The sequence below is a fragment of the Dipteris shenzhenensis genome, chromosome 24 (assembly GCF_047967505.1).
Source record: "Dipteris shenzhenensis isolate YYH24624 ecotype China chromosome 24, Dip_SZ_1.0, whole genome shotgun sequence".
Lineage (NCBI taxonomy): Eukaryota > Viridiplantae > Streptophyta > Polypodiopsida > Gleicheniales > Dipteridaceae > Dipteris > Dipteris shenzhenensis.
The window spans coordinates 3,338,216-3,364,633 of NC_141619.1; the positions used below are offsets into that span (position 1 = coordinate 3,338,216).

The 26,418-nt window shown below is 42.4% G+C and overlaps 1 protein-coding gene across 1 annotated transcript in view; it reads left to right on the forward strand.

Annotated features, from left to right (window-relative positions):
- The window catches only part of LOC147886097 (Insulinase (Peptidase family M16) family protein), an 81,546-nt gene extending 55,460 nt beyond the window's left edge, over positions 1-26,086 (forward strand). Inside the window, exons 18-20 of the mRNA XM_087395168.1 lie at positions 1,943-2,096; positions 24,881-25,002; positions 25,395-26,086. Coding sequence (XP_087251294.1) covers positions 1,943-2,096; positions 24,881-25,002; positions 25,395-25,656 — 538 coding nt within the window. The 3' untranslated portion in view covers positions 25,657-26,086. The remainder of the gene's footprint in view (positions 1-1,942; positions 2,097-24,880; positions 25,003-25,394) is intronic.
- Positions 26,087-26,418: the final 332 nt, after the last annotated feature.

The following is a 26,418-nucleotide window of genomic DNA, read 5'->3' on the forward strand; positions in this document are numbered from 1 at the left end:
TTTGGGTGGCCTCTTTTGATTAAAGGGATTTTGTCTTCTTTTGATACCAGTGTTTTTCGCCGATTCGTCGCCTCCTGTTGTCGTTTTCGCCACCTCCCGTGTTTGTGTTGTCCATCTTGCTGCTTTCCAGCCTCTCCATCTTTGATTCCTGGGCCGTGGCACCCGCAGCCTGCTCTCCTCTCCATCCCTCCATCCTGGAGGCTTGTAGCTGCTCTCCATCTTTAGCTTGCTCTTAGCGCTCCATTGCTCCACTACCATTTTTCTCTTACCTCTCCATCCTCCTTCTACCTCTTATCCTCCTCCGACTCCTTCTACCTCTCCATCCTCTTTCACCTCCCCATCCTCTTTCTACCTCTCCATCCTTTCTCACCTTTTGCATCCTCCCTCTCAACTCTCCATCCTCCCTTTAAAACTTCCGATTGTTGTAACTTCAAACTTGTTAGAAGTTAGAAGTTAGAACTTAGTTCATGACACATGTTGATCGCTGAAGCATCATTTATGGATAATAGATGATACTAGAATCATCATAGAAATTTAGAATCATAGAAGCATGCATGATGCTTCAAGTATAGATAATTGTATTATGTATAAAAAATAGTTTCTTTTACATAAATTGTACCATATTGCCGTTTCTTCCGTTCGGTTTCCCGGGGGGGGCAGAAACTCGGTTTCCTCTGTTTTTCCCGTTTCTGTTTCTTTCGTTTCCGTTTCGGTAGCCAACTATGTGCATCAAGTGAGACTATCATATCTCCATTCACCAACATAGGTATATGCTTCCAAATAATACCTTGAGCATTATCTCTAGCCTGAGTGTCAGGAGCTGCTGTAAGAAGGGAGGCATAGAAATCTGTAGCTACCTGCAAGATGGTATCTGGATGTGTCTGTAAAACTCCGTCTGAGTCAACAAGTTGTGAAATGCTCTCCCTACTATGTCTCCCTCCGCTAGCTTTGCGCTAGCCCTCTGTCAGCCTCCACTCCACCCACATAATAAGAAAATACTACGCATTGGGGGGTTGCGCAACTAGTGAGGATGTAGCTCTCACAAAAGATGAGAAAATAATATGCCTCAAGAAGAAAATACCTCAAATTCAATCGAATGAAAACCACATTAGCTACATCGCTCAATAGGGAACACAAGTGCAGATTTATTTCAATGAAAGGATAGAGAGAGTCAATATCCTCCAACAGACAAATAAGTTGAAGGGTACAAAGATATGGATGTCTGAGGAGCTCACTCCGACTCAGCTCAAAAAATGAATAGTGAACTCACCAAGGTCAAGGACGCACATAAAGATGGAAAATGGGCAGCCTATCGAGATGGAATAGAATTAATCCAAGATTTCAATCTAATCCTAAAGACCCTCAGTCTTAAACTGACGTAATGAAGGCCTTCGACTACAACTTAGAATTGAGCTTTAATAAGCTCAAGCTGAGTTGCCATGTGCACTTCTCGACCCTCTCTGGTTTATCCAGTTGATGTAAGGATTTATGTTTTGCACTTTATCCCATAAGCCCGTGTGGCTTTTTGCGGATGCTACTCTCTCTCTCTCTCTCTCTCTTTGCACTCACGCCCTAAATTTGTTTTGCTTAAGCTTACGAAATTTGTTGAGATTTTTAAAGCTTAGGAAGCATTGGGTTTACCCAAGAGGTTCTAGAACCCTTCAAAACCCATGCGGTAGTTTATGAAATTATTTATTTTCATATTTTTCTCATTTACTCTTTGTTTAAAGTCACTTATCAAATCCTCTCTCTCTTTTTTGTGTTTTGCTTGTGTTATAAAAAATTTTAGTTGAAGATTGGATATATTGTTGTGAGGGAATCTATTTTGGTAAGTGTTTGATGCTTAATTACAAGTTTAGATAGAAATTGTTCTCATGGGCTGGAGAGTGGTAGTTTATCTTTAACCATTGTTTTTAACAAAATTATGTTTCTTTGCTTGCAGAACAAGGGAGCAACTTGGGTATACTGTAGGCTGCAGTGCGAGAATGACTTACCGAATATTGGGGTTTTGTTTTCGTGTGTTGTCAGCTAAATTCTCTCCTTCATACATTAAGCACCGCATTGACACTTTTATTAGCAGCCTGGAGAGTCTATTGGTAAGGCTTTTCTTGATGAAGCATGGTCACTTCACATTGCTTTATTATTGCTATTTGGGACTTGTGGTAAGGTTTAGAAAGTTATTTGCAAGTATGCTAGTAACATTAGAGAGCACAGGGTAAGAAAGTTTTTTTTTTCTAAGATTGAGCGTTATAGCTTGCTCATTAGCTGCCGTCATGATTACTTGGTCATCAAGCTGCCCACCAAGGTTGCTATGTTGTTATTTGTATTCTTATAGGTTCCTCCTTCTATCTTGTTCGTTTGCCACTTATTTGGGAAGCTGTCTTGTATTTCCTTATTCATTATTATTGTGAGGATTTCTTTTGTTGTGCGCCCACTCCTCCCCTCGAACTCGAAAATGCAGCATCTTTGCTAGGTGACACTGTGGATCTAATACCTTTCATTGGCGGATTTCATTTCCTGAGCCCGATCTCAATGTTGTTTGTTGTTACCATATCATCTTTTGTTTTTTAATGAAGAGTGTTTGTTGTCCTCTATCCTTTGCCCCTTTTGTCTTGTTTAGACCATAGTTGGTTCCGTATTTGTATGGTTGGCGGAACCATACGCGTATGAAATAATTATTCTACGTATGGTATGGCCAATCATACTTGATTTTTTGGGGGGGGGGGGGGGGACAGGGCTCCCAAACCTTTATGAAAACGTTTTTAAATTGATTTTTTGACTATAAAATCAATACAAGTTTGAAGTTCAAACTTTCATGTCTCTTTGTCAATTAAATGTGTACAATGTATATATATATATATATATATATATATATATATATATATATATATATTTTTTTTTTTTTTGAAAACAAGGGTAACGTATGTTTCAGCCTTAGGGGCTGATCCATACTCCAATCATATTTCCGTACTCGTATGCTGTATGCGTCTAGTAACGTATGGAAAAAACTATGGTTTCGACCTTTTATACTCTCTCAAATTCCTTGGCATGTAGGTTGCTGAATAGTATGGGCCATGGCTTTTCTTTTGCTGGCTTTTCTTGTGCATTTGTTTATTTCCAAGCATCGTGACACTCCATGTTAAACCAGTTTTTATATGGCATGCCGTTCCTCCTACTTTTGTTCCTTTGAACTAGGTGAGCTCTATTTAAGTTTTAATATCTTTGTCAACTCGTTGTTGTCTCCATGTAGCTGCCTTGCCATTTACAGATCTTTGGGCTACATAGATGTACTTTGGTGTAAGGCGACTTCATCTTTAGGGTGTCATGCTTCCGTTAAATAGTTCATCTCGTGTTACTTTGTCTATTGTTTGGGAGATTGCCTTGTCATTTGGTTCCAAATTTGTGTCCTAAATATTAACTTACAAATATGAAATGGCCCCAACCTTTTGGGGGGTGAACGAACACATAATCCATGCAAATGCAGCCTAAAGTAGCCCCAACAACAACCCAAAGCAAGAAGACTCTAGTGGTGAACAACGTGGAAGCTACCCCACAAAAAGAAGGTGACATAGGTGCCCATAGTTTACTCAAAATACGGGGTCAGGTAAAAGATAAATCTGCTCTTTTTCTGCTAGATAATGGTGCTACTCACAATTTAATATCTCATGAGATGGCTCAGAACTTGGGGATAGGCCCAGAAGATCAAGGAGAGGCCTAGGAAGCACATGAGGCTTTTAGAAGCAGTGAAGAAAAGGTGTACCCTCTCATCGGCAAGTTAAGGTTACACATTTCAAGGATATCTGGACCATGTACCCTTTACGGTGGCTCCAATTCAAGGGGCTGACGGGATGCATTGGCAAAAGCAAGTTAACCCATAGATTGATTACGCAAAGAACATTCTCATCCTCCAACGTAAGGGTAGGGATGTGATCATCGTAGCAGGAGTCGCTTGGAACACTATCCCATGGTGAGTCATGCACGCTCTTCCAATCTAATTAAGAAAAGAATGTGGTCTTTCCTCATATTTGTACGTGCAAGGGAAGACGATGAAGAAAGGTTAAGTCCTCTTTTGCAAGAACGATTAGAATTTCTTAGGGAGTTTTCAAGTTGTTTTTCTCAAGAACTTCCTAGCCATCTTCCTCTTGAAAGACCTGAAGATCACGAGATCGATATAGTTCCTAGATCCTCACCGGTGATCCAAGTGGACCTCCCTATAGAGCCAACCAATCTCAGCAAGATGAAATATTCAAACAAGTTCAAGACCTCATGGATTGATCCCACCCAATAGCTCTCCTTTTTGCTCTCCTATCTTATTAGTCCAAAAGAAAGACAAAACTTTCAAGATGTGCATAGACTATAGGGCTCTAAACAAGCAGACTGCGAAAATCGCTTTCCGATTCCTCTAATAGATGGTATCTTTGATTGCTAGGAGGATCACCCAACCACTTTCAATCGGTTGATGGAGAGCTGTTTAGAAACCATCGGTAGTTTGCAGGAGCCTTCTTCGATGATATTCTCATATTCAGTAAGAAAGAAGAGGAGCATAGAGAGCATCTGAGGATTGTATTTCAAGTCTTAGCTAAAAATGCTCTCTTCATTAATGAAAAGAAGAGTGGATTTTTTCTAACTGAAATTCAATACCTTGTGCACATTATTTCACATTAAGGTGTTCGAATGGACCCGGACAAGACACAGACAATTGTGGACTGGCACAACTTGAGAAATGCTTGTGTGGTAAGATCCTTTATGGGTCTATGCTCTTATTATCTATGATTCATTTGGCACTTTGTTGAAATTTCTGCCCTTGTATATGACCGCACCAAAAAAAATTATGATGTTTAGATGGACCCAAAAAGAAAAGGACTCCTTCAATGCTTTGAAGCATGCCTTGATTACAGTTACTGTACTTATCGTTCCTGATTTAAGGAAACCTTTCTTGGTAGTAGCTGATGCAAGTGGTGATTGCCTGGGGGCTTCTCTTACCCAAGATGGTCGTGAAGTGGCATTTGAGAGCAAACGATTAAGAGATGCTGAGCTTCATTATAATATTTATGAGAAAGAACTCTTTGCTATAATTTATGCTCTAAAGCTTTGGAAGCACTATATTTTAGGGGTAGATTTCCTAGTAAAGACCGATCATGAAAGTCTCAAACATTTCCTAAAGTAGCCTTTGATTGGAGAGGGACATATGAAATGGTCTACCTCTGTGCAGTCATTTCATTTTCAGATCCAGTACACCCCTGGTAAAGAAAATGTAGGGGTAGACGCTCTCTCTCGTAGACCAAAGATCCATCACATCTCATTCACTTCACATGATGAGCTGAAAGACTCTTATGCGGGAGATGTTGATTTCTCACAAATATGGGCACATCTGGCAACAAGAGGTACTCATCATGCCTACCAACCTAGAGATGGATACTTGTTTATGCAAGACCAGCTATGCATAACAAAAGAACTTAGATCCAAAGTGCTGGAAGAAAGTCATAATCCACCTTATGCTGGTCATAGGGGTGTTGTGGCTACATTTGCTGGCTGCAAATGTTTCGGTACTCGTATGGTTGGCTGAACCATACGCGTATGAAACAATTATTCCGTACGCATATGGTACGGCCAATCATACTCGGCTTTTTTGGGGGGATAAAACGGGGTTCCCAAACCTTTATGAAAATGTTTTTATATCAATTTATTCACTTTAAAATTAATACGGGTTTGAAGTTTGAAGTTTGAAGTTGAAAGTTTTGTAGCTCTCTGTCAATTAAATGTGTACAATGTGTTTTTTTCCCTGTAAAATTAGGGTCACGTATGATTCAGGCCCAGGGGCTGATCCTTACTCCAATAATACATCCGTACCCGTATGCCGTATGCACATGGTGACGTATGGAAAAAACTATGTTTGCAGCCATGGAAAAAGTCTTTTACCGGCCTGACATGAAAAAGGACACTGTTGCCTTTGTCTCAGCTTGTCTACCATGTCAAAAAGCCAAGCATGATATTGGAAAACCCAAAGAGTTGCTACAGCCTTTATCCATTCCAGAAAGACCTTGGGAACACATCACTATGGATTTCATCACTGGAGTCCCAAGGACAAACGAAGGCCATGATATGATTTGGGTTATCGTGGATCACTTTAGCAAATAAGCCCACTTTATTCCTTGAAGAAAGAACCTCAAGGCCCCTGAAGCTGCGCAATTATTTATCAGTCACATCTTTAGACACCACGGGATGCTCCACCCCAATCCATAGTTTTAGATAGAGATTCTAAGTTTACAAGTAACTTCTGGCAAGCTCTGTTTGAAAATCTTAGAACTCTTCCAAGTTTTTCTTCTGGCTTCCATCCACAAACTGATGACCAAACAGGAGTTACTAACAGCAGACTTCTAGATTTGCTTAAAATTTATGTTCATGATCAGCAAACCATGTGGAAAAAGTTTCTCCCAAATGTAGAGTTTGCTTACAATAACGCCATTCATTCTTCTACTAGAAAGACCCCGCTTTAGATTATTTATGGAAGATCCTTGCCAACTTCTCTGATGCAAACTAAAGAGAAAATCTTTGCTATTGATCAATTCGTTGTCAACTATGGCTGTGCTTATACCACGGTCCGTTCAGCAATTCAGAAAGCTCAAGAAAAACAAAGGGATGCCGCTAATAAAAGACAGAGGGCTTTTGAAGTCAAAGAAGGTCAATGGGTGCTTTTGAAGTTCGACAAAGCCAGGTTAACAACCAAGGTGGGACATAAAAGTATCTATCACAAACTCTCTTTCAAGTATTATGGCCCTTTCCAATTGTTGCAGGTGATGATTAACGTCACAATTCGGTTGAGTCTTCCACCTCACTAAAAGATACACAATGTAACGAGGACGTGAAATTATGGGACTTTTGATCTGTGATTCCCGTAATTTGCGTGTGATTGCCTTGAGCCTTTGGGGCGCGAGGGTTCGGTCATGTGTGCGGCAGTTGGGGAATTAAACTTCCCTAGCGGGTCCTTTGGAATTGTGAATGTGCGCCCAGTTACTAGGCAATTAATTCCTAGGTCCAAAGTGTGCAACATGGGTCAAAAGAGTGTGCAATAAAAATTTTCCAATTTTAGCATTGGACTCCAAAAAGAACATTAGGCCTTTCTTTTGGGCACAAGAGGCCAAATTCAGAGCAAGAGGAGAGAGAACAGAATTCGCCGCTTGCTAGGAGCTACTAGGAGCTGCCAAAGCCGATTCGCCACCTGCTAGGAGCTACCAAGAGCTGCTAGAGCCAATTTGCCACCTGCCAGGAGCTACCAGGAGCTGCAAGATGAAAACGCCATCTACCCGGAGTTGACAGGGGCTGCCAAGGACCTGCAGGAGGAATTGCCATTTCTTCAAGAGCTTGTTGGGGAGTTTCGCAGTGCTCCAGGAGCTATCCAGGCTGATGTGATTTGTTTTCAGGCTGACCAGGAGCTACTGTGGGTGTTGCGGGCTGTTTTGGAGTTGAGCAAGAACGCTACAATGATTTTGACCTGTTCTCTTGCTGCTTTTTTGGCTGTTGTCGCTGGTTTTGCTGTTCTCCAGGCTTGGAAGACTTCTCCTAAGCTGTTTCTAGGCCAGGCTAGAGCTGGATCTACTATTTCTCGCTGGATTTAGGGTTTTCCAGCCTTGGTGATCTGTTTTCAAAGGATTCTCGGTGAAGGAAGGCTTCTCTCTTGGACTTGTTGCTGGCTAGTTAGTGCGCTTGGAATTGATTCCTCGCGGGTAAGGTGGATTTATGCAGTGGTTTGTGTTCAGGAAGGCTCCAGGTTGATTTCGACCTGTTTTGGGATAGCGATTTGGTTTGATTGTACAAGAATCTAGCTGTGTGGGAGATGTCTTGCAGTTGTGCACCTGTGTCTGGCTTGTTGGGCACTTGGTTGTGCAATTGCAGGTGTGGCACAGACAATGGATGCTATTGGGGTCTCTGTTGCATGCTTTGGTTGGCTGAGGACATAGGGTTGTCTAGTAAGTGGATGCCATTTCACCATTTGGAGTTGAGCAGGGAATTACAGGGTGGGTTGGATGGGGAGTCTGCGGGCGTTGGTTTGCCTATGGTGCAGCTTCCCAGAGACCTTTGCAATCAGCCGCTTTGTTTCTAATGAATGTTAAATAAATGCCGCAAGGGGCGCCAACGCTTGGGCCAATCAGTGTCCTTGTATCTAAGTAGGAGCACTCTAGCTCCCTTGTGATTTAATCTTTTGTGCATAATTATTTGTCAATTTACTATGTATGCTGTAATTAAGTGGATCCTACCACCCTTTATGTTGTTAAGGCTGGTTTTAGTGGTTTTATCGCCGGGATCCACCTAATTTCTTCAAGAGGGGAGCCTATGGTTGGCTTGGTGCAAGTCCAACAGACTAGGTGAAGAACACATCATACTATTAAGTAAATATGTCTCATAGGGATAGATCTCTGAGTCTTACTGGAGAGGAAGAGGAAGAGCGGATGTCTCAGACTCATGATGATGATTAGGGTGTAAGAGAGGAGTCCCAGCATGTTGCTGAGCATCAGGATGATTTGACTAATGAGGAGCATGTGGATTTATTCAGGGCATTGCAGAGTTTCATGAGTGCTTTCACGCAATTCACATAGGATCCTTGCTTCCAAGAAATGCTGAATTCTGATGTGCAGCCGAATTAAAAGAAGGCCGATGATGGGGATAAGGATGTTGAAGCTAACAAGAGACCGCATGTCAGCTTTCAGGATCAGCCCCCTCAAAACCTCTATGGTCTGCAGCAGCCTAATGTTACTCCGGGGCCAACTCAAGGTAATAATTTTCAGTCCATGGTTTCTGGACAGCAAGGAGTTATGGCACACCCTGTACAACTAGGTTATTTTGGTGGCGGTTCAGGGTTTCAGGCCATGGTCAGCCCACAAGCCCAATTTCCGAGTATGCCTGCTAGTCAAACAGTTGGGTTTCAGCTAGTTTACAGCCCATGGGAGAGTTTTGGGTGTGTGTGGTCACTGGTGGGTAGGGTGTAACAACAAACATTGAGTTTGAGTTAATCATGCTATCATTGTGGTGGTAGGGTGTAACAACAAACATTGTGTGTGGTGGGTAGGGTGTAACAACAAGCATTGAGTTTGACTTAACCATGCTATCATTGATGGTGACTTTGGATCCAGCAGTGGAAGTGACCTCATTAGGATGAATCTTGAGAGATTTGACTCTTGAGAGTCGAAAGTTTCCTTTCAATTATATGTATTGAGATGCATATTTCATTCATGTCACATGTGATTGACAGTTGCCATATTTATGTTTATTGATATATGATGATTGGTATTTAATCTATGTAGCCTTCTAGGCTCTTCTTAAGTCGTTTATCTAGATTTTCAATATCAAGATTGAATTGTCAGTTTAAACCTTTAAAATTGTGAGTCGTGACTTGCAAGCTCTTGAGTCGTGACTCTTAACATGCAAGCTCTTGAGTCGTGAGTCTTAACTTTAACTTTTTAAGTCTAGAGTGACAAGTCTGTTAGCACCTATGTGTTGGGAGTGTAGGGTGACACCTTAGGTGTAGGCCTGGGGCACTTTTTAACTCCAACTAGTGGAGGTTTTTTTCCCCCGAGCTTGGCAGGCACACTTCCATGTGACTTGCAGGGTGTGCTTAGCAAGCACAACCTTATCCATGTATATGATGTGACTTTAGTCACATCTTCTTTATCAATTTTTGAGCTTTGTGTGCTTGCTCTCTCCTCGTGTGTCTCGTCTCTGCACCAACAAATGGTATCAGAGCCTCGTTGAGCTCTTGCCTCCGGCCCAAGCTCCTGCTGCTACATATTCAGTCTGTACATTCAAAGACTGTTCGTACAGTCTGTATGACTGTACGAAATTTGTACCCTGCACATTTCGCTAGCTGCATTGACGTCGTACCAGTGTATCTGCAATCAGTTCGCCGTACGGGGTATCTGCAAACAGGTCGTTGTCCGTACGTTTGCCGTACCTTTTGCGGCATTTTCGTACTCGTTCGTACTTGCTCGTACTCTGTCGTACCTGACGAATCTGCTCAAACTTGCATGGTCGCCGTACGTACTAGTCATACTTACCTACATCATCGTCGTACGTACTAGTCGTACCTGCTATCGTATCCGCCATACTGAGTGTACCTACCGTACCTACCTGTACTATACCGGCAGCAGCGCCGTACCAGCTTACATGCGCTGCCCGTACCAGCATCTGTACATCGTTGAGTGTCTGTACATCACCTGGCCGTACAGGTTGTACCTGTGCACAAGTTCTTTCTTGCAGGAGAAATTTGCAGGTGATCTTTGGCAGGCACATTTTGCAGACAGCCATTGTTTGGCTTAGTTTTTGGGAGCATATTTGGGGCATTTTGTTTGTTGCAGACATTGCAATCAAATTGCAGAATCTACTTCAGAAATTTGGGGTTTTTTGGTTCTGCTTGCAATCTTGCAGACAGAGTTGTAGATTTAGTCCAAACATTTGGGGCTTTCTGTTGAAATTGCAAATTTTGGGGCTTTCTGTGCTATTGCCCCTTTTGGGTTGCAATTTCAAGCTCGAAATTTGGGGCTTTCAGTTTTGCAGTACAATTTCTTGAAGAAATTTGGGAAAATTCTGTGCAATTGCAATGGCAGAAAGGGATGTTTTTGGATTGCTCTTTGCAGAAGATAAATTGGATGGGACCAACTATCCTCTTTGGTCGTACATGATGCGACATGTGCTTGTGGCCAAAGGTTTTTGGGCCATTGTGGATGGCACTCAGTTGCGTCCACATGCACCAACAAATGCTCCTTCACCTAGTTCAGAGGTGAGTCATCTCGGATTACAGAGATATCACAATCACCTACTCCAGAGCAGAGTCGATGGGATGGCTGAGATGCCAATGCACATGCCTTGATTGCATTATCTGTTAAAAGAAGCATTATTCCTCACATCCGGTCATGCAAAACAGCAAGGGCAGCTTGGGAAAATTTGGCAAAGTTGTACCAAGTCAGGAATGAAGCGTGTGTGGCATACTTGAAGAGGAAATTGGAGACACTTCTTATGCTTGATGGTGATTCCATGGATGATTATCTCACGAAGGTAAAGGATTTACGGGAGCAATTAGCATCTGTGGATGAGATTATTCCGGATGCCTCGTTGGTTTCTACAGTGTTGCAGGCCATCCCCGACATGTATTAGAATGTCTCCACTACTATGCGGCTTATGATGAAGGGTAATCCCAATTCAATTACCTTCGATGAGCTTGTTTCTGTACTCTTGCAAGAGGAGCAGTCCAGATATAATAGGACCGTGATGCGTGTGGCTGATCAGGCTTTTATTGCCAGCCAGAAAGGCAAAGGTAAGGCTGCGTTTCAGGGGGGCAGCAAGCCCAAGAAAGATGCAGGCCAGCCATCTGGCAAGTATGAAAAAGAGGGTGATAAACCCAAGAAAAAGGGGAAGTGCAACGATTGTAGGAAGCCAGGACACTACATTAATGAATGTCGCAAGAGGCATGAGAAGGAAAAGAGCAAAGGGGCCAGCATGGCAGTGACGGATAATGTCCCCAAGTCGGATAACAAAGAGGCTGCAAATTACACTTATACATCCTCCCATGATGAGGAATGGGATTTTGCAATGTTATGCAGTTACAATCCGTCTATTCATGATGCATGCCTATCTGTGAGTGATGCCAATGTATGGTATTTTGACATGTGGTGCTAGCAAGCACATTACCTCACAGAAGGATTTGTTTACATCTTATGCAGCTGGTTCTCATGGAGGCACGGTGACATGTGCCAACAACTCCTCCCATCCTGTGCAAGGAGTGGGAAAGATTGTACTTACCGCAGCAAATGGTGGTGCATTTACACTCTCTGATGTGCTATGGGTGCCTGGCATAAAAAAGAATTTGCTTTCAGTTTCAGCCATTGCCCGTGGTGGCTTAATGGTGAAGTTTTTGGATGACAGATGCACCGTACATGACATTAGTGATGGTGATACAATTGTGGCTTCTGGAACTTTATGCCATGGTCTTTACAGACTTGATCACTATGAAAGTGCTTGGCATGATGCTTTATTCACCACCACCCATCACAGTTAGCAAATGCTGAATTATGGCATGCTCGATTTGGCCATCTCAATTTCAGAAGTTATGCATCGCACACCGATTCCCAAAGATGGGACTGTTAGAGCTGTCCGTAGATTACAGCTTATACACAGTGATGTTTGTGGTCCTATGAGGACTCCATCTATTGGGGGATATCTGTATTTTGTCACTTTCATTGATGATTTCTCTCGTTTCACGTGGCTTTACCCATTGAAGGAGAAGTCAGAGGTGTTTACAAAATTCAGACATTTTATTACTCAGGTTGAGAATTATGCCTCAGAAAAAGTGGGGACACTTCGCACTGATAGAGGGGGAGAATACATGTCCAAGGAATTTCATGCATATCTTACAGAGAGAGGCATCATCCATAAGTGTACCACTCCATACACCCTAGAGCAAAATGGGCTTGTTGAAAGGAAAAACAGGTCGGAAATGGAGATGGGTAGATGTATGCTCAAAGGCAACGGTTTGCCCAATAGGTTCTGGATGGAAGCTCTCATGTGTGCAAATTATGTACTTAACAGATGTCCCACAAAGGCCTTGCATAATCTCACCCCGTATGAGGCATGGCATGGTAAGAAGCCTTATGTTGCTCATCTCAGAGTATTTGGTTGCTTGGCCTATGCACATGTGCCACAGCAACATCGTACTAAACTTGATGATAAGGCTCTCAAATGCATTTTCGTGGGGTACAGTGTTGAAAGCAAAGGGTATCGGCTGTATCATCCATCCAGCAGGAGGATTATTACAAGCAGGGATGTCATTTTTGCTGAGGATTCCACTCAGCCATTGCTGTCCTGTCAAAAACAGCCTGATGTCTACTCTAGGGATGTGTTTGAACAAATGCTGCCCATGACACTGAAGGTCCCTCATTTTCAGAACATTCCAGTTTGATTCCCCATGCTGTTACGCAGGCCGGTACAGAAACTAATCAGCCTATTGTGGCTGAACCACATATGCCTATAGATGAGGCAAATATTGACCAGGCAGTTGATGAGGAAAGGACAGCCATTCAGTCATCCAAACGGGTGCCCAGGTGGCTGATTGAAACATTACGGGACAGCAGGTTACATACTCCTTTACCTGCGAGGACTCGTGCAAAATCTCATCATGCATTTGGGTTGTCTACTGATTATGCCCTTCAGAGCACATGCAGTGATGAAGAACCTCTGACATTTGAGGATGCTGCAGAGGACAGTAATTGGATGGCAGCCATGCATTCAGAATATGATTCTATTATGCAAAATGAAAGATGGCACTTAACTGAATTGCCTCCAGGCAAAAAGGCCATTGGTACTAAGTGGGTCTACAAGATTAAGCGGAAGGCTGATGGTTCTGTAGACCGCTTCAAAGCAAGACTCGTTGCGAAAGGGTATGCTCAGCAAAAGGGTATTGATTTTGATGAAACCTTTGCCCCTACCTCTCGCATGACCACTATCAGATGCATGATCGCCATGGCAGCCCATCATGGATGGCAAGTACATCAGTTGGACATCAAAACAGCGTTCCTACATGGAGACTTGCATGAGGAGGTTTATGTTACACAGCCTCGTGGATTTGTACAGGATGGACAGGAACACTTGGTGTGCAGGCTTGTATCGCCTTAAGCAGGCACCTAGAGCTTGGTATGAAAAGATACACACATATTTGGTTGCCCAGGGATTCAGCAAGAGTCCAACTGAGAGTACCCTCTATGTTAAAAGGACTCAGGATGTTTTATTGGTCATTGTTTTATATGTTGATGACATGCTGCTCACAGGCCCCAATGAGCAAAATATTGCAGCCTTCAAGGCTGAATTACATTCCTCATTTGAGATGAGTGATCTGGGCCCTTTGCATTTTTATTTGGGCATTCAGTTTATACAGCGGGATGATGGTATTGTTCTGATACAAACTAAGTACATCCAGAAGTTGCTTCAGCGGTTCTCTTTCCAAGATTGCAAGCCAGTTGCAACTCCTGTGGAGACTGGGATGAAATTCAGCATTGAAGATTCTGGGGATGCTTTTGATCAGACATTGTACCAGCAGGCTGTGGGCTGTTTGATTTATTTATGCAATACACGGCCAGATATTCAGTTTGGGGTCTCCTTATTGAGCAGATTCATGCATTGCCCAGGAACCAAGCATTGGCAGGCTGTTAAGCGGGTGTTCCGCTATTTGCACGGTACTATGCACCTTGGTTTATTCTTTCCATCATAGGGAAGTTGCGCTTGCATATTCAGTCTTTCGTGGACAGCGAAGACTTTACATTATGCCCCTTGCAGGTTGTGATGTTTTGTTGGGTATGCCATGGATGCATCGTTGGGTTGCGGTGATAGAAGCCAAGCAGAGAAAAATTACAGTTTCACATAAAGGAAAGACCCATGTAATTGATGCAAAATTAAAAGGGGAGTCTATCCTAGTTGTAACGGCTTCTGCCATTAATTTTGTAATGAAAAGCCATATTTCTGCATACATGGTTTTTGCTAGAGAGATACCCCTGTAAATGAAGAGCATGCTGTTTTCCGTTTAGAAAAGCAAAGGACTGTTTTTCTAACTGAATTTATGGTATGCCAAAGTCCATTGTGAGTGATAGAGACCCACGCATGACCAGCTTGTTTTAGCGAGGACTTTTTGAGAACATGGGTACTACTCTCAAATTTTCTTCTGCTTTTCATCCACAGACCGATGGGCAATCGGAGAAGGCTAATTCCAGATTTGTTGAAATGCTATGTTTTGGAGCATCAGTCACAATGGGAGAAGTTTTTACCATTGGTGGAGTATGCGTACAATAACACGGTACATTCTACCACAGGTAAAGCTCCATTTGAGATAGTGGAAGATTGACGTGAGATTCCACCCATCTTACAGACGAAAGATATTTTTAGAGGTTGATAAGTATGTGGAGAGCTTGGACATAGCTTATCAGAAGCATAGTTAGGGGAAACGGAAACGGGGAACGGAAACGGAACGTTTCGGGATTTCTGGGAGGGCTGAAACGGGGAAACGCCACATCAGCAAGGGAGGGCAGTAGATGATGATGGAGGGCTGAAGCAGGCTGCAGGAGAGAAAGGAGAGGAAAGGAGTGAATGGGGCTGAAGGAGGGCTGGAAAACCTTGAGGATGGAGAGAGTATGAGGCTGAAGGAGTGGAAGGAGCCTGGAGACCAAAATCAAAAGCAAAAAGACAAAAAATGTGATTTTGGAGACCTAGCAGCCTGTGTTGTCTGAAACGCGTTTCAGACTGGCTGAAACGTTTCAGCCAGCCGTTTCAGGGTCCTGAAACGTTTCAGACCCTGAAACGCGTTTCAGGAAACGGCGCTTCTCTGAAACGGTGTTTCAGGCCTGGCTAGGCTCTGAAACGCGTTTCAGCGTAACTGTGATCAGAAGGTGAAACAAGCATTGCAGAAGTCACAGGAGAAGCAAAAAAAAGCAGCAGACAAGCACAGATGTGACATTGTCACCAAGGAAGGTGATTATGTCTTGCTGCGTTTTCAGAAAGCAAGACTGAAAAATACACGGGGTCGTACTCGGCTATTCCCTAAGTTGAGTATGAGGTACTATGAGCCTTTCAAGTTAACTGAGCTGATTAATGTTGTAGCATTTCGTTTACAATTGCCTGACCATTAGAGTATTCAGAATGCTTTTTATGTGAGTCTTCTTAAGCCTTTTCAAGGTGATGTGCCTACGGATCTGCCTTGGAAGATGCAGCGAGAGGTGGAAGATATGGATGAGATTCTTGTTCCAAGCAGATTCTAGCACATAGGGAAAGGAAGGTAAGAGATAAAGTTGCACGATGCTACTTGGTGCCTCAGGTGTTACAGCTTTACCTTGAGGCTTTTCAATTGGAGCCTACTTTGCGTGGCACTCATCCAGATGTCTGTAGCATTACCTGATGCAGAATGGGGGAGTTAGCACTTCCATACCTTGTATACGGACCCGCTCATGTATCTAGAGGATACTTGGTGTTGCACTTTGTTTCACCCGAGATACTGGTTGCTGACAGTATCTTCATCGGGAGGGCCTCTTCGATTGGTGTACTAGTCACTTGGTTATGATGCATCTTATGTGCAATGTGTTTTGTATTTGTTACCATGGCTCTACAGATACTTATTCATTCTTGGTTGACCTGTTGGCAGCATTGGTACGCTGTTCTTTCAGGTTTTGGTTGGTCTATTGGGTCGCTCCCATTTTAGACTTGGTTGATCAGTTGGCGGCATTGTTGGCTCTCTTTCACATTTGGTTATTTGGTTATTTTTCTATTTCAGCTTTGGTTATTTCACTTGCTTTTGAGTTTTCCCTTGTTATTATTTCTTTTTGTTTGGTGTGCAGGAAATCGAGGACGTTTGCCTTCTTTCAAGTGGGGACTTTTGATGTGCGACTCCCGTAATTTGCGAGTGACTGCCTTGAGCCTTTGGGGTGTGAGGGTCGGGCCATGTGTGTGGGACTTGGGGAATTATAATTCCCTAGCGGGCCCTTGGAAATTGTGAATGTGCGTCCAACTACTAGGCAATTAATTCCTAGTGCCAAAGTATGCAACAGGGGGCCAAAAGAGTGGTGCAATAAAAAATTGCTAATTTTCGCATTGGACTCAAAAAAACAGCAGAGGGCCTTTCTTTTGGGCACAGGAGGCCAAATTCAGAGCAGGAGGAGAGAGAACACAATTTGCCACTTGCTAGGAGCTACCAGGAGCTGCCAGAGCCAATTCACCACTTGCTAGGAGCTACCAAGAGCTGCAAGAGGCCCAGAGCCAATTTGCCACATGCTAGGAGCTACCAAAAGCTGCCAGAGGAAATCGCCATCTGCCAAGAGTTGACGGGGGCTTCCAGGGACGTGTAGGAGGAAGTTCGATTTGTTCAGGAGCTTGCTGGGGAGTTTCGTAGTGGTCCAAGAGCTGTCCAGGCTGATGCGATTTGCTTTCAGGTTGACCAAGAGCTACTATAGGAGCTGCTTCAGGGATTTTGACCTGTTCTTTTGCTACTTTTTGGGCTGTTGTTGCTGGTTTTGCTGTTCACCAAGCTTGGAAGACTTCTTCTAAGCTGTTTCTAGTCTAGGCCAAAGATGGATCTATATTTCTCGCTGGATTTAGGGTTTTCCAGCCCCGGTGACCTGTTTTCAGAGGATTCTTGGCGAAGGAAGGCTTCTTTTTGCCTGTTTTTGCCGCTCTTTGGACTTGTTGCTGGTTGGTTATTGCGTTTGGAATTGCTTTCTCGCGGGGAAGGTGGATTTATGCTGTGGTTTGTGGCCATAGAGGCTCCAGGGTGATTTTGACCTGTTTTGGGATAGCGATTTGGTTTGATTGTACCAGAATCTAGCTGATGTCTTAGAGTTGTGCAGCTGTGTCTGGCTAGTTGTGTCTGGTTGGTTTGGCTCTTGGTTGTGCAATTGCAGGTGTGGCACAGACAGTGGATGCTTTTGGGGTCTTTGTTGCATGCTTTGCTTAGCTGAGGACACATGGTTGTCTAGTAATTGAATGCTATTTCACCATTTGGAGTTGAGGAGGGAATTATAAGGGTGGGCTGGACGGGCAGTCTGCGTGCGTTGGTTTGCATGTGGTGTAGCTTCCTAGAGACCTTTGTAATCAGCCGCTTGGCTTTAAATGAATGCTAAATAAATACCGCAAGGGGCGCCAACGTTTGGGGCCAATCGGTGTCTTTGTATTTGAGTAGGAGCGCTCTAGCTCCCTTGTGATTTAATCTGTGGTGCACAATTATTTGTCAATTTATCGTGTTTGTTGTAGTTAAGTGGATCCTACCACCCCTTACGACGTACGTTGTTAAGGCTGGTTTCACACAATGCTTTTCATATCAACTCAATCAAACCCTATGTTGGGGACCCACCTCAAGATCCAAGTCGATACGCTTGAAGTTGAAGATAATGAGATCCTTCTAATCCCGGAGCATATTATCTTTCATAATTCCACTACGGGAAGATGGGGAAAGACTCTAAAATGTAACTAAGTTTAAGGGATTGCTATCCACAAATGCAAAATGGATGGACAGAGCAAGGAATTCCTTGAAAGGTTGGATGGTTATGAGGAAGCATTTTAGTGAGGACAACATAATGAAAGATGTAGGGAATGTTACTACTCAGCACACTTATATCCACGTGCTTGGTACATTTTATTTTACATTTCAATTTTAACAGCATGTTTTGCAAGTGTAGATGATAGTTTTCTTGCAGTTTCATCTAGGTCATGGGGGCTAGGTCTAGGATTTGAGAGTGTACCCCCTTGCTTGGGGTTATGGGCATTAGCGACCCACAAGATTGATGATTTCTCTTCGAGAAAGGTCGTTAGGAGCATAGTTCAAAGAATCGTTTCAATACTAAGAAACTGAAATGTTTCAAAATGTTTTGAAACACTTCAAAAAAACAGGGGCGTTTCAAAAATTCATTTTGTATGTTTGGGTCTTACAAAATGCAAATTTTATGCCCTGCATACAAATACTATGCTGAAACTATGCAAACGAAGCTAAAGATACACAAAAATGCCTTATACTGCCCAAAATGCCCAATGGTTTTGGAAGTACTCTAGCTTATGAGTTGTTACTAGCTAGTTTTTACAAAAGACTAGAGATAATTTAAATTAGAGTGTGAGCGTTGAACTTTCAAAATTAGTAATATAGAGACTAGAATCTATATTGCAAAGTTCAAATTTCAAACTTGACAAACAAAGAAGTCTATTAACTCGGGTCAATTAAGCTCAAACACGACTTTAGCATAGGTGAATGTGTAGGACTACTCGCCAGGAACCCATTGGTGAAGTCAGAATTCAATCTTGACCACTTTTAAAATTTTAGGGTTTTCAGGTGACACGTGGCAGGTGCTCTGTCAGACTGAAACGTGGCAGGCTGAGTAGGTAGCAAGGCCAGCTGGCCTAGCCACTTGGCCATGCATGAGGGGGTGGGTGGCATCCAAGATGACGCGTGGGGACCACTTGTTGGGTTGGGAAAACTAGCCAACTTGGGCAATGCGGTCCTATAAAAGAAGGCTCTCCCTCCCTCATTCCACACAAATCCTACATCCATTTTCTGTCCCTACTCCCTCCTTGGTGCAGCAGCCCTCCGCCCTTCCCCATCTTGGTGCAAGCAGCCTCTTTTAGGCCCTCTTAGTGGTGCAGCAGACTTTCTCACTAGTTTGCCAATCTTTCTCTCTCTACAATGCATAATTTTTCTCTCTCTACTTCCATACTCGTATGACGTATGCGTATGTTAATGTATGGAAAAAACTATGAATCTAATCTGCATGCTGCTAATCCGTACTCCGTACACTGTTGGCCAACTTTGGCTGTGGTTGGCCTCAAGGATGGTCTCAAGGAGGAGGAGGAGGATGGCACTGATGCAGATGACGATGATGATGCTTGAGGCTTGAGCCTCATTGGTTGTGAATTGTGATGCATTTCAATTTTCAGCTTTATTTCCGGCTGTGGCAGCCTTTTCTTATATAATGTTTTGCCTTTGATGTTTTGGTGTAGTACCTACTTCCAAGTTTCTACTACCTACTACCTTTGATCATGATGTTTGGTGTAGTATTGATCTATCATTGACACTATGTATCAGAATCCAGATTCCAAATGACTCTAGTCTCTGGATGCTGGACTCTTTGAACTTTCATGAATCATGATTCATGGCTTTAATGTGAAGTTGAAAGTTTTGTAGCTCTATGTCAATGTAATGTGTACAATGTATATTTTTCTAAATGTTTTTGGGTAAAATGAGGGTCACGTATGTTTCAGCCCTAGGGGCTGAACCATACTCCGATCGTACTTCCATACTCGTATGATGTATGCGTATGGTAACGTATGGAAAAAACTATGTTTGCATCTGAGTTTTTGTTTGTTTTCAGCAATTCCTACTCTCATTTTCACATTGTGATTACTTTTCCTAGAAATCTAGAATATGCTACTAATGTTAGATGAAGTTTGGATTACAGAGGCATCTTCCTTGCGGATTGTGGTGCCCAGGGAGTCCGGTTCCCTCTAGTTCTAGCATTGAGTCATTCCTTGTATAAAGCTCAATTTGAGCATCCCTTGTTTTCTAGTTGTGTCGGAGTCCTCTGTTTTTGAAGAGCTTAAGTCAAAGTTTGTAAGGTGCATTGCATCTTCATTGTCTTGGTCCCTCAACTCGATGGCAATGATTGAGTATCTCTTATTGCTTTTTAAAGTTATCAAGAAATGCAAGCATTCTCATTCATGCAAACTCTAATCCAACTTGCATCCATGTGTATTGTAAGAATCCTACCCTTCCCCCTCTCCCCCAAAAAGACAATCTGGACTGAATTGCACCAAAATGCTGTTTTTTATCACTGTTTTGCATAAAACAGCAAGTAGCACAACGTACCCACAAGTGCAAAATATGCATAATACCACCTGAAACAGGTTCAAAATTGCAATGAGAAGCCTTCAGAAGCACCAAAACAGTTTCGGAAGTGATGTAACAGATTTAAAACAGCAAAACATTCCTGAAAAGCTCCTTGAATGTCCAGCCCTCCAGAAATAGGTGCCAAGGCCAAGTACAGCTGCTGCGACTAATTATCAGTTGGAAAACTCACAAAAAAGAGGTTGCCCTGCTTCTAATCAGCTGCAGAGGTGCAAAAACAGGTCCCCCTGTTGAGAAAATGCCCCAAGAGAGAGGTAAACCAATGTTGGAGCCAAAAAGCAGGTGAAAACAGCTAAAACAGCCAGAAAGCAGAAAGAAAAATGGCACAATCTCTCCAGTAGTAGTCGTACACTTCCTGATTGCTCTTGGTGCTGACTGAGATAAAATCAACGTCCTTCACTTGCGACAGAAATTAATCCAGAGGACATGGGAGGCGTGGAGAGTAGGGGGAATCTGCTTTAGTACCAAATATTGGATATATATTGGAAATGGAAGCGAGAGAACGTGAGAATGGAGCTAAGCAAGCTGAAATGAGATTGCAGTAACACAAAAGAAGGACAAGGCTAGGGTAGTCATAGAAAACCCTAGGATGGACCCTAAGTGGGGTCATAGATATAAAACCCTAGGATGGATCGTAAGTGGTGTCAAAGGATGTGTGATGACTAACTCACCCACAAACTCAACCTCTAACTGAGGCTATGAGCGAAAAACCTTAATAAAGGGAAAAAGTGCCCCTAGCCCCTTATTACATATATTGGCCACTGCCTTAGGAAATATAAATATTTCTAACACGTAAGCTTAAGATCTTGACCAAGATCTTATAAGCGGTGTCCAATAGGGCGATCATGCATTTTGGCTGATATCGTATCGTATGGTCTCCCTCTTTTTGTGTTAGGTAATGCCCGATATAGAGAACAACCGAGGCATTTGTTGCTGTTACATTGAGAGATGGTTCTATAAGTGTCGAAAGGGATGCTGGACACAATTGATTCGCAAACTATTAACATGTTAGCAATGGCAATGGTAGAGTTGCATGCATGATGGAGTTTATGGTTTTCAACCTTGTGAGTGACTATCATGAGATTGAAACTGCACTATGTTGTGTTTTTAAAGGATGAGTTTGGGAATGTTCTCGGATTCATCTAGGTATATGGCAATGGTAGAGTTGCATGACCTTTGGATTGCGAATTATATCAGAATTATACTGCTAGTCATAGGAAGACATTTTGTCTTTCTCATTCTAGAAAGGGTTTCTAAACTGTGCAAAGTCGTAGTAAGTAGCTTGCGACTTTAGTTCTGGATGTTTATACAAAGTTGAACGACTCCTATGGCTTGGCTTTGGCTGAATGTGGGACCCACAACAATTTCTGGCTGAGCCATTACTATTCTAGAAAGAAGGAACAAAGAAAGTCTATTAATGTCCATAGAAGACCAATGTGTATATGAGAGCAAAAAATTCAGCTAGTACATCTGTTTAGCCTCCGGAGGGCACAAGGCAGCAGTGACGGCAAAAAACAACTACAAATTATCAATGGTGCCCTTACATTTAGTCTAAAAATTAAGACAATAAATGGCCTTACATCAATTAAAGGACAAGGGTCTTTTGTTTTGGATTTCAACTCCTTGGTGAGGGCCACACCCTGATGATATATTGCCCATTTTCTGTCCTTCCTGGCAGCCTTGACCTTGGCTAATTTCGTTGCCTTTTGGTTTAGTTGAGCTCTCTTGAGCTCCATACCTTGGTCCCTTTCAGCTTGTAAGATTGGCGGAGAAACTTGATTCCTGTATCTCATGTGCTGAGTGTAATTATGGGATGTCCTCTAGAGTGGTGTTGAAGCTACAACTGTAGAATACAGGGTTTTGCTGGCTAGAGTCAAATTTGCAGGAAAGAAGGCAGGGGATTTCGAGGAGCGTGCCTGCTTCATATTGGCAATTCTGAGTGCATTCCTAGCTGAGACTAACCCTTGGATTGGGCTGGGGGTTCTGCCCAACTCGGAGTTGAGGGGGATGAAAGGCTGTTGCTGCTGTATGCTGAAAAAACTGAACCTGAGCGGCGAACTAGACCCGAGTGTCAAACTGAATGGAGAGTTCAACCCAAGCAATGATCTTGAATGGTGCGCTGGAATGGACGACTTGAGTGAAAACGAGCTGAGGTTGGAGCAGGTATGAAGCAACAAGTGTGGACTTGAGTTGAGCTGATTAACTGCCATGCTGAGTAGCTGCAGTGGGTTTGAGGAACTGCTGAAATGGGAGGCTGGGCGGAACGGCTGGAGCGGAGTTGTTGGACAGAGAGTGAGAGAGAGAGATTGGCTCCCTTCAGCTCTTCTTGGCATAATCTCAGAATTATCACCATTCATATCAATGCTAAAAACAAATGGTCAAAAAATGCTTGCTAGTTCACTTGCTCCCAACATTCAAGTATAGGCTTTGCTTAAACAACAAAACGAGAAGCAGAGCAACTGAAGACATGTGCAGCCCTTTGGCTCTAGGAATCAACACAGAGCCGAGATTGCACGACATCCTCAAAGTGCTTCAAGCAAGCACGTTCACCATGGCATTGGGATCCTTAATCACCATAGCAATACTAACCAATGAAGACTTTCAAAGCAATCTTTTTTGAGATCCTGTGAGATAAACAAAGGTTTGCATTCACAAATACAAATTCCATAGTCGCTCCAAAGCAACTCTTTTATTATGAGCAAAAGGCTAAGGCACTCCACGACCACTCAAAAGAGAGACTATAAAGGGATCTAGCTATCAGTTGCAGTTGTAACAGCTTTAACAGAAGCCCCATCATCACAATCAAGCATTGGTAATACATGTGCGTTGTGCATTCTGTCATCTAAAAATCTCTCTTATTTCCACAGAAATAAGACTTATCATTTACTTCCCTTGTAATTGCAGTATCAAGATATAGTCTATCCAATGTGATATACCACCCTATCACGGCCATCACATCATTTTTTGTTTCTGGTCATATTCTTGGATCAAGAGCACAAGAAGATACAGGGTAAATCAGAAATTTAGTGATGCAAAAAATACTACAGAAATTATGGCAAGCCCTGGGGACGGAAATGCAGTTTTAAAACTTGCACTTATCAAATAGGCAGACATGCAATGCAAAAATATCTTCAGGAGGATATATCAATGTTCAAAAGGCATTTACTCTGCAAAATGAGGACCAACTCACATAACCTAGACTGGGAGAGGGGCAGGTGGGCAAGACCCACAATCCCAAGAGTGCAAAAATTTGAAAAAACAGTCCCCCAGAGGAGGTATAAAATGAGCAGCATGTGCTCCTAAAATGTCGAGCCTATGCACACATCAGAGAAAAATATACAGACAGCAAGGACAACCTGAAAACCCTCTTGGAACACCAGCCAAAAAGCTGGGAAGCTACCTAAAGAAATTGGAACATCACAGCCAAGCCGGCCGGCTAGTGCACTCGTTAGCTGAGCAAGTACTCACAACGCAGCAAGCTTTGTAAAAATTTATTTCAATGGATGTAAAAAGATCACTATCAGTTAATAGTGGTCACCAAACCCATAGATCTCAAGAGGACTTTAAGACAGTCCATAATGTGGTCCATGCCCTCATGCACCCTGCTAATAAAAGGTTCATCATGGAACCAGGTTTGATTAAGGATAAGGAGACCAATCCTTCATTTTCTTAGGGCTTTTTAAGCCTGCTTAATGGACGTAAATTTAAGTGACAAGGTCAGTGTAGCTGTAATGTAAGATATGTTTAGTCATATAGTCGATTATTTCGATCCCTGAAGGCTATGGTTGAATGGTTTCGTTTGCATATGGCTTATTAAGTCTGCCAAATCAAATTGAATTAAGGTCATAAGTTTAGTATAGCTCTATCTAAGATCTGTTTACAGATCTACTTAGTAGAGTTGCATTCTCTGACTTGCCATGAAAACTGTAGTAGTTTGGCATGGTTAGTACTGATTGTGAGGACTAAGCAGATACTTGTATAAGCTTGAATACAATGTGATAGAACAAAGAAAATAACTCTTATTTTCTGGTCTAGGTTCTTAGTAAAATTACTATTGCAGGTAGCCGATCCTCAGATGATGCTTGTGTAATTGTTATTTACAATAGAGCCACCTTCAGTTCGTTTTAAACAGTCTCTTTGCATCCATTTGGGTTTTGATGTTATTAGTGTCTTTGAGATAGTTTTCCTTGAATGTCTTATAATTGGGGCTGGTCCTGTGACTGCATTGGTCAAGGTAAAGACAGGTGGGAATGGGTGCATCCCAGCATTGACGACATTCTTAGTTCTGATATCCCTCCCTTGCCACATCCTTGGTTCTTCTAGAAATACATGGGCTCCTGTTTTCACTTTTCCCCTATTGAGAGTTCTTTGGATGGAGCTGGATGGTTTGATTTTTCACTGACTTAGCACATGCAAATTGCACCTTTTGGTGTTCTCATCTGGAATTTCACACTGAAATCATTTCTCTGGCAGGAAGGTATTGGTGATGATGAGTTTGAGAATTATGTGGAAGCCCTTGTTGAGGGAAAGCTGGAAAGTGATCATTCTTTAGTAGAAGAAACGGATCGTTACTGGGTTGAAATTGTGGATCATAGGTATGTTTGTAGATATTTCATGTTAAACAAGTGTCTTAAAGTATAGTGCACAACATTTAACAGTTTGGATTATGTGAAGTTTTTGAAGTTTTGAGTTGTCAACATGGTGAGTGATTGAGATCCAGAGTGACATTGCACATATCTTAGATGCTAGTCTTCTTTTGGTGGTGGATTAATTTTAAAAAAAATAAAATAAAAAAATCTTGGGGTAAGACTTGAGGATCTTTGAAAAAAAAAACTAAAAATTATAATGTGCATATACATATTTGTGTTTGGAATTCTACTCATTTCTAGATAGGTTTTGCACATGATATACACAGAATAATGCTCGGTTTCAAAGGAGTATTTCTATTCCTTTTTAAAATAGTCTGATAAAAATATGGGGTTTCCAGATACCTTTTTGACATCAGCAAGCTTGAGGCAGAAGAGTTGAGGAGAATCAGCAAGCTTGAGGTGGTAGAGTGGTACAGGACATTTCTGTGCACGAAGTCTCAGAACTTCAGAAAACTGAGCATTTTTATATGGGGTTCCAATGCTCGTGCTCAAAAGGATGCGAAGAGTGGAGTAGCAGATGTTACAGGTGAAACTGTCGAAGTCATTGAAGATATCTCAATGTTTAAACTTCGAAGCGATTTCTTCAAGCCTCTATGCTAAGTATCTATTAGCTGGCATGTTGGAGATGGAAAAAACCTCACTATACTGGGCACACGTGGGATTGATTCCAATGGAGGTGTTGTAATGAGTGAGTGTATTGCGATGCAAATAAATAAGCTATCCATTATATTTACGTCTATTCATTATTTGGGCATACATTTGCCTGCATTTCGTTTCAGGTCATTCCGGGGAAGGCACTAATTTGTGCTGTTCTCTAAATCAGTTTTGTATTAAGGTACTAGTACAGAAAAATGCCTCAAGGAAGCTACTGAGAATGATTAATGGCATGCTTGTAAGCATGCAAAAATGTAATGGCAATGTGGCGAGAGTAAGTGATGGGCACTTGGCTCTCTCACTGTCTCAAATGTAAATGAATATGTGGACCTGTGGTGTCCGTGCAATTATGACGAACTTGTAATTGACGTATATTGCGTATGGAAATTCTTGCTCACCTATTTTCAACATATTTATCTTGGGCATTAGAGTGTCTTTCAAAGTTGAGGGGTTACTCGTGCTCAGTTTTGTTTAAACGGTAAAGTAAGCAAGCACCCATACATAGTACAACTGCCCACGTGATCGAAGGCAAGGAAGTTGATGTTTTTTGAGTGGTCAATAGATTGCCATGTGGGAGACAGGATCTAGGCCTTGGTCAAGTCAACCCATAAGCATTTTAGAGCAACTTCATGTGCATTCAAAAAAATCTAAAGAGAGGGATCACTACAAAAAATTGTTATGAATTGCCCATTAGTCTATCAAAAAACA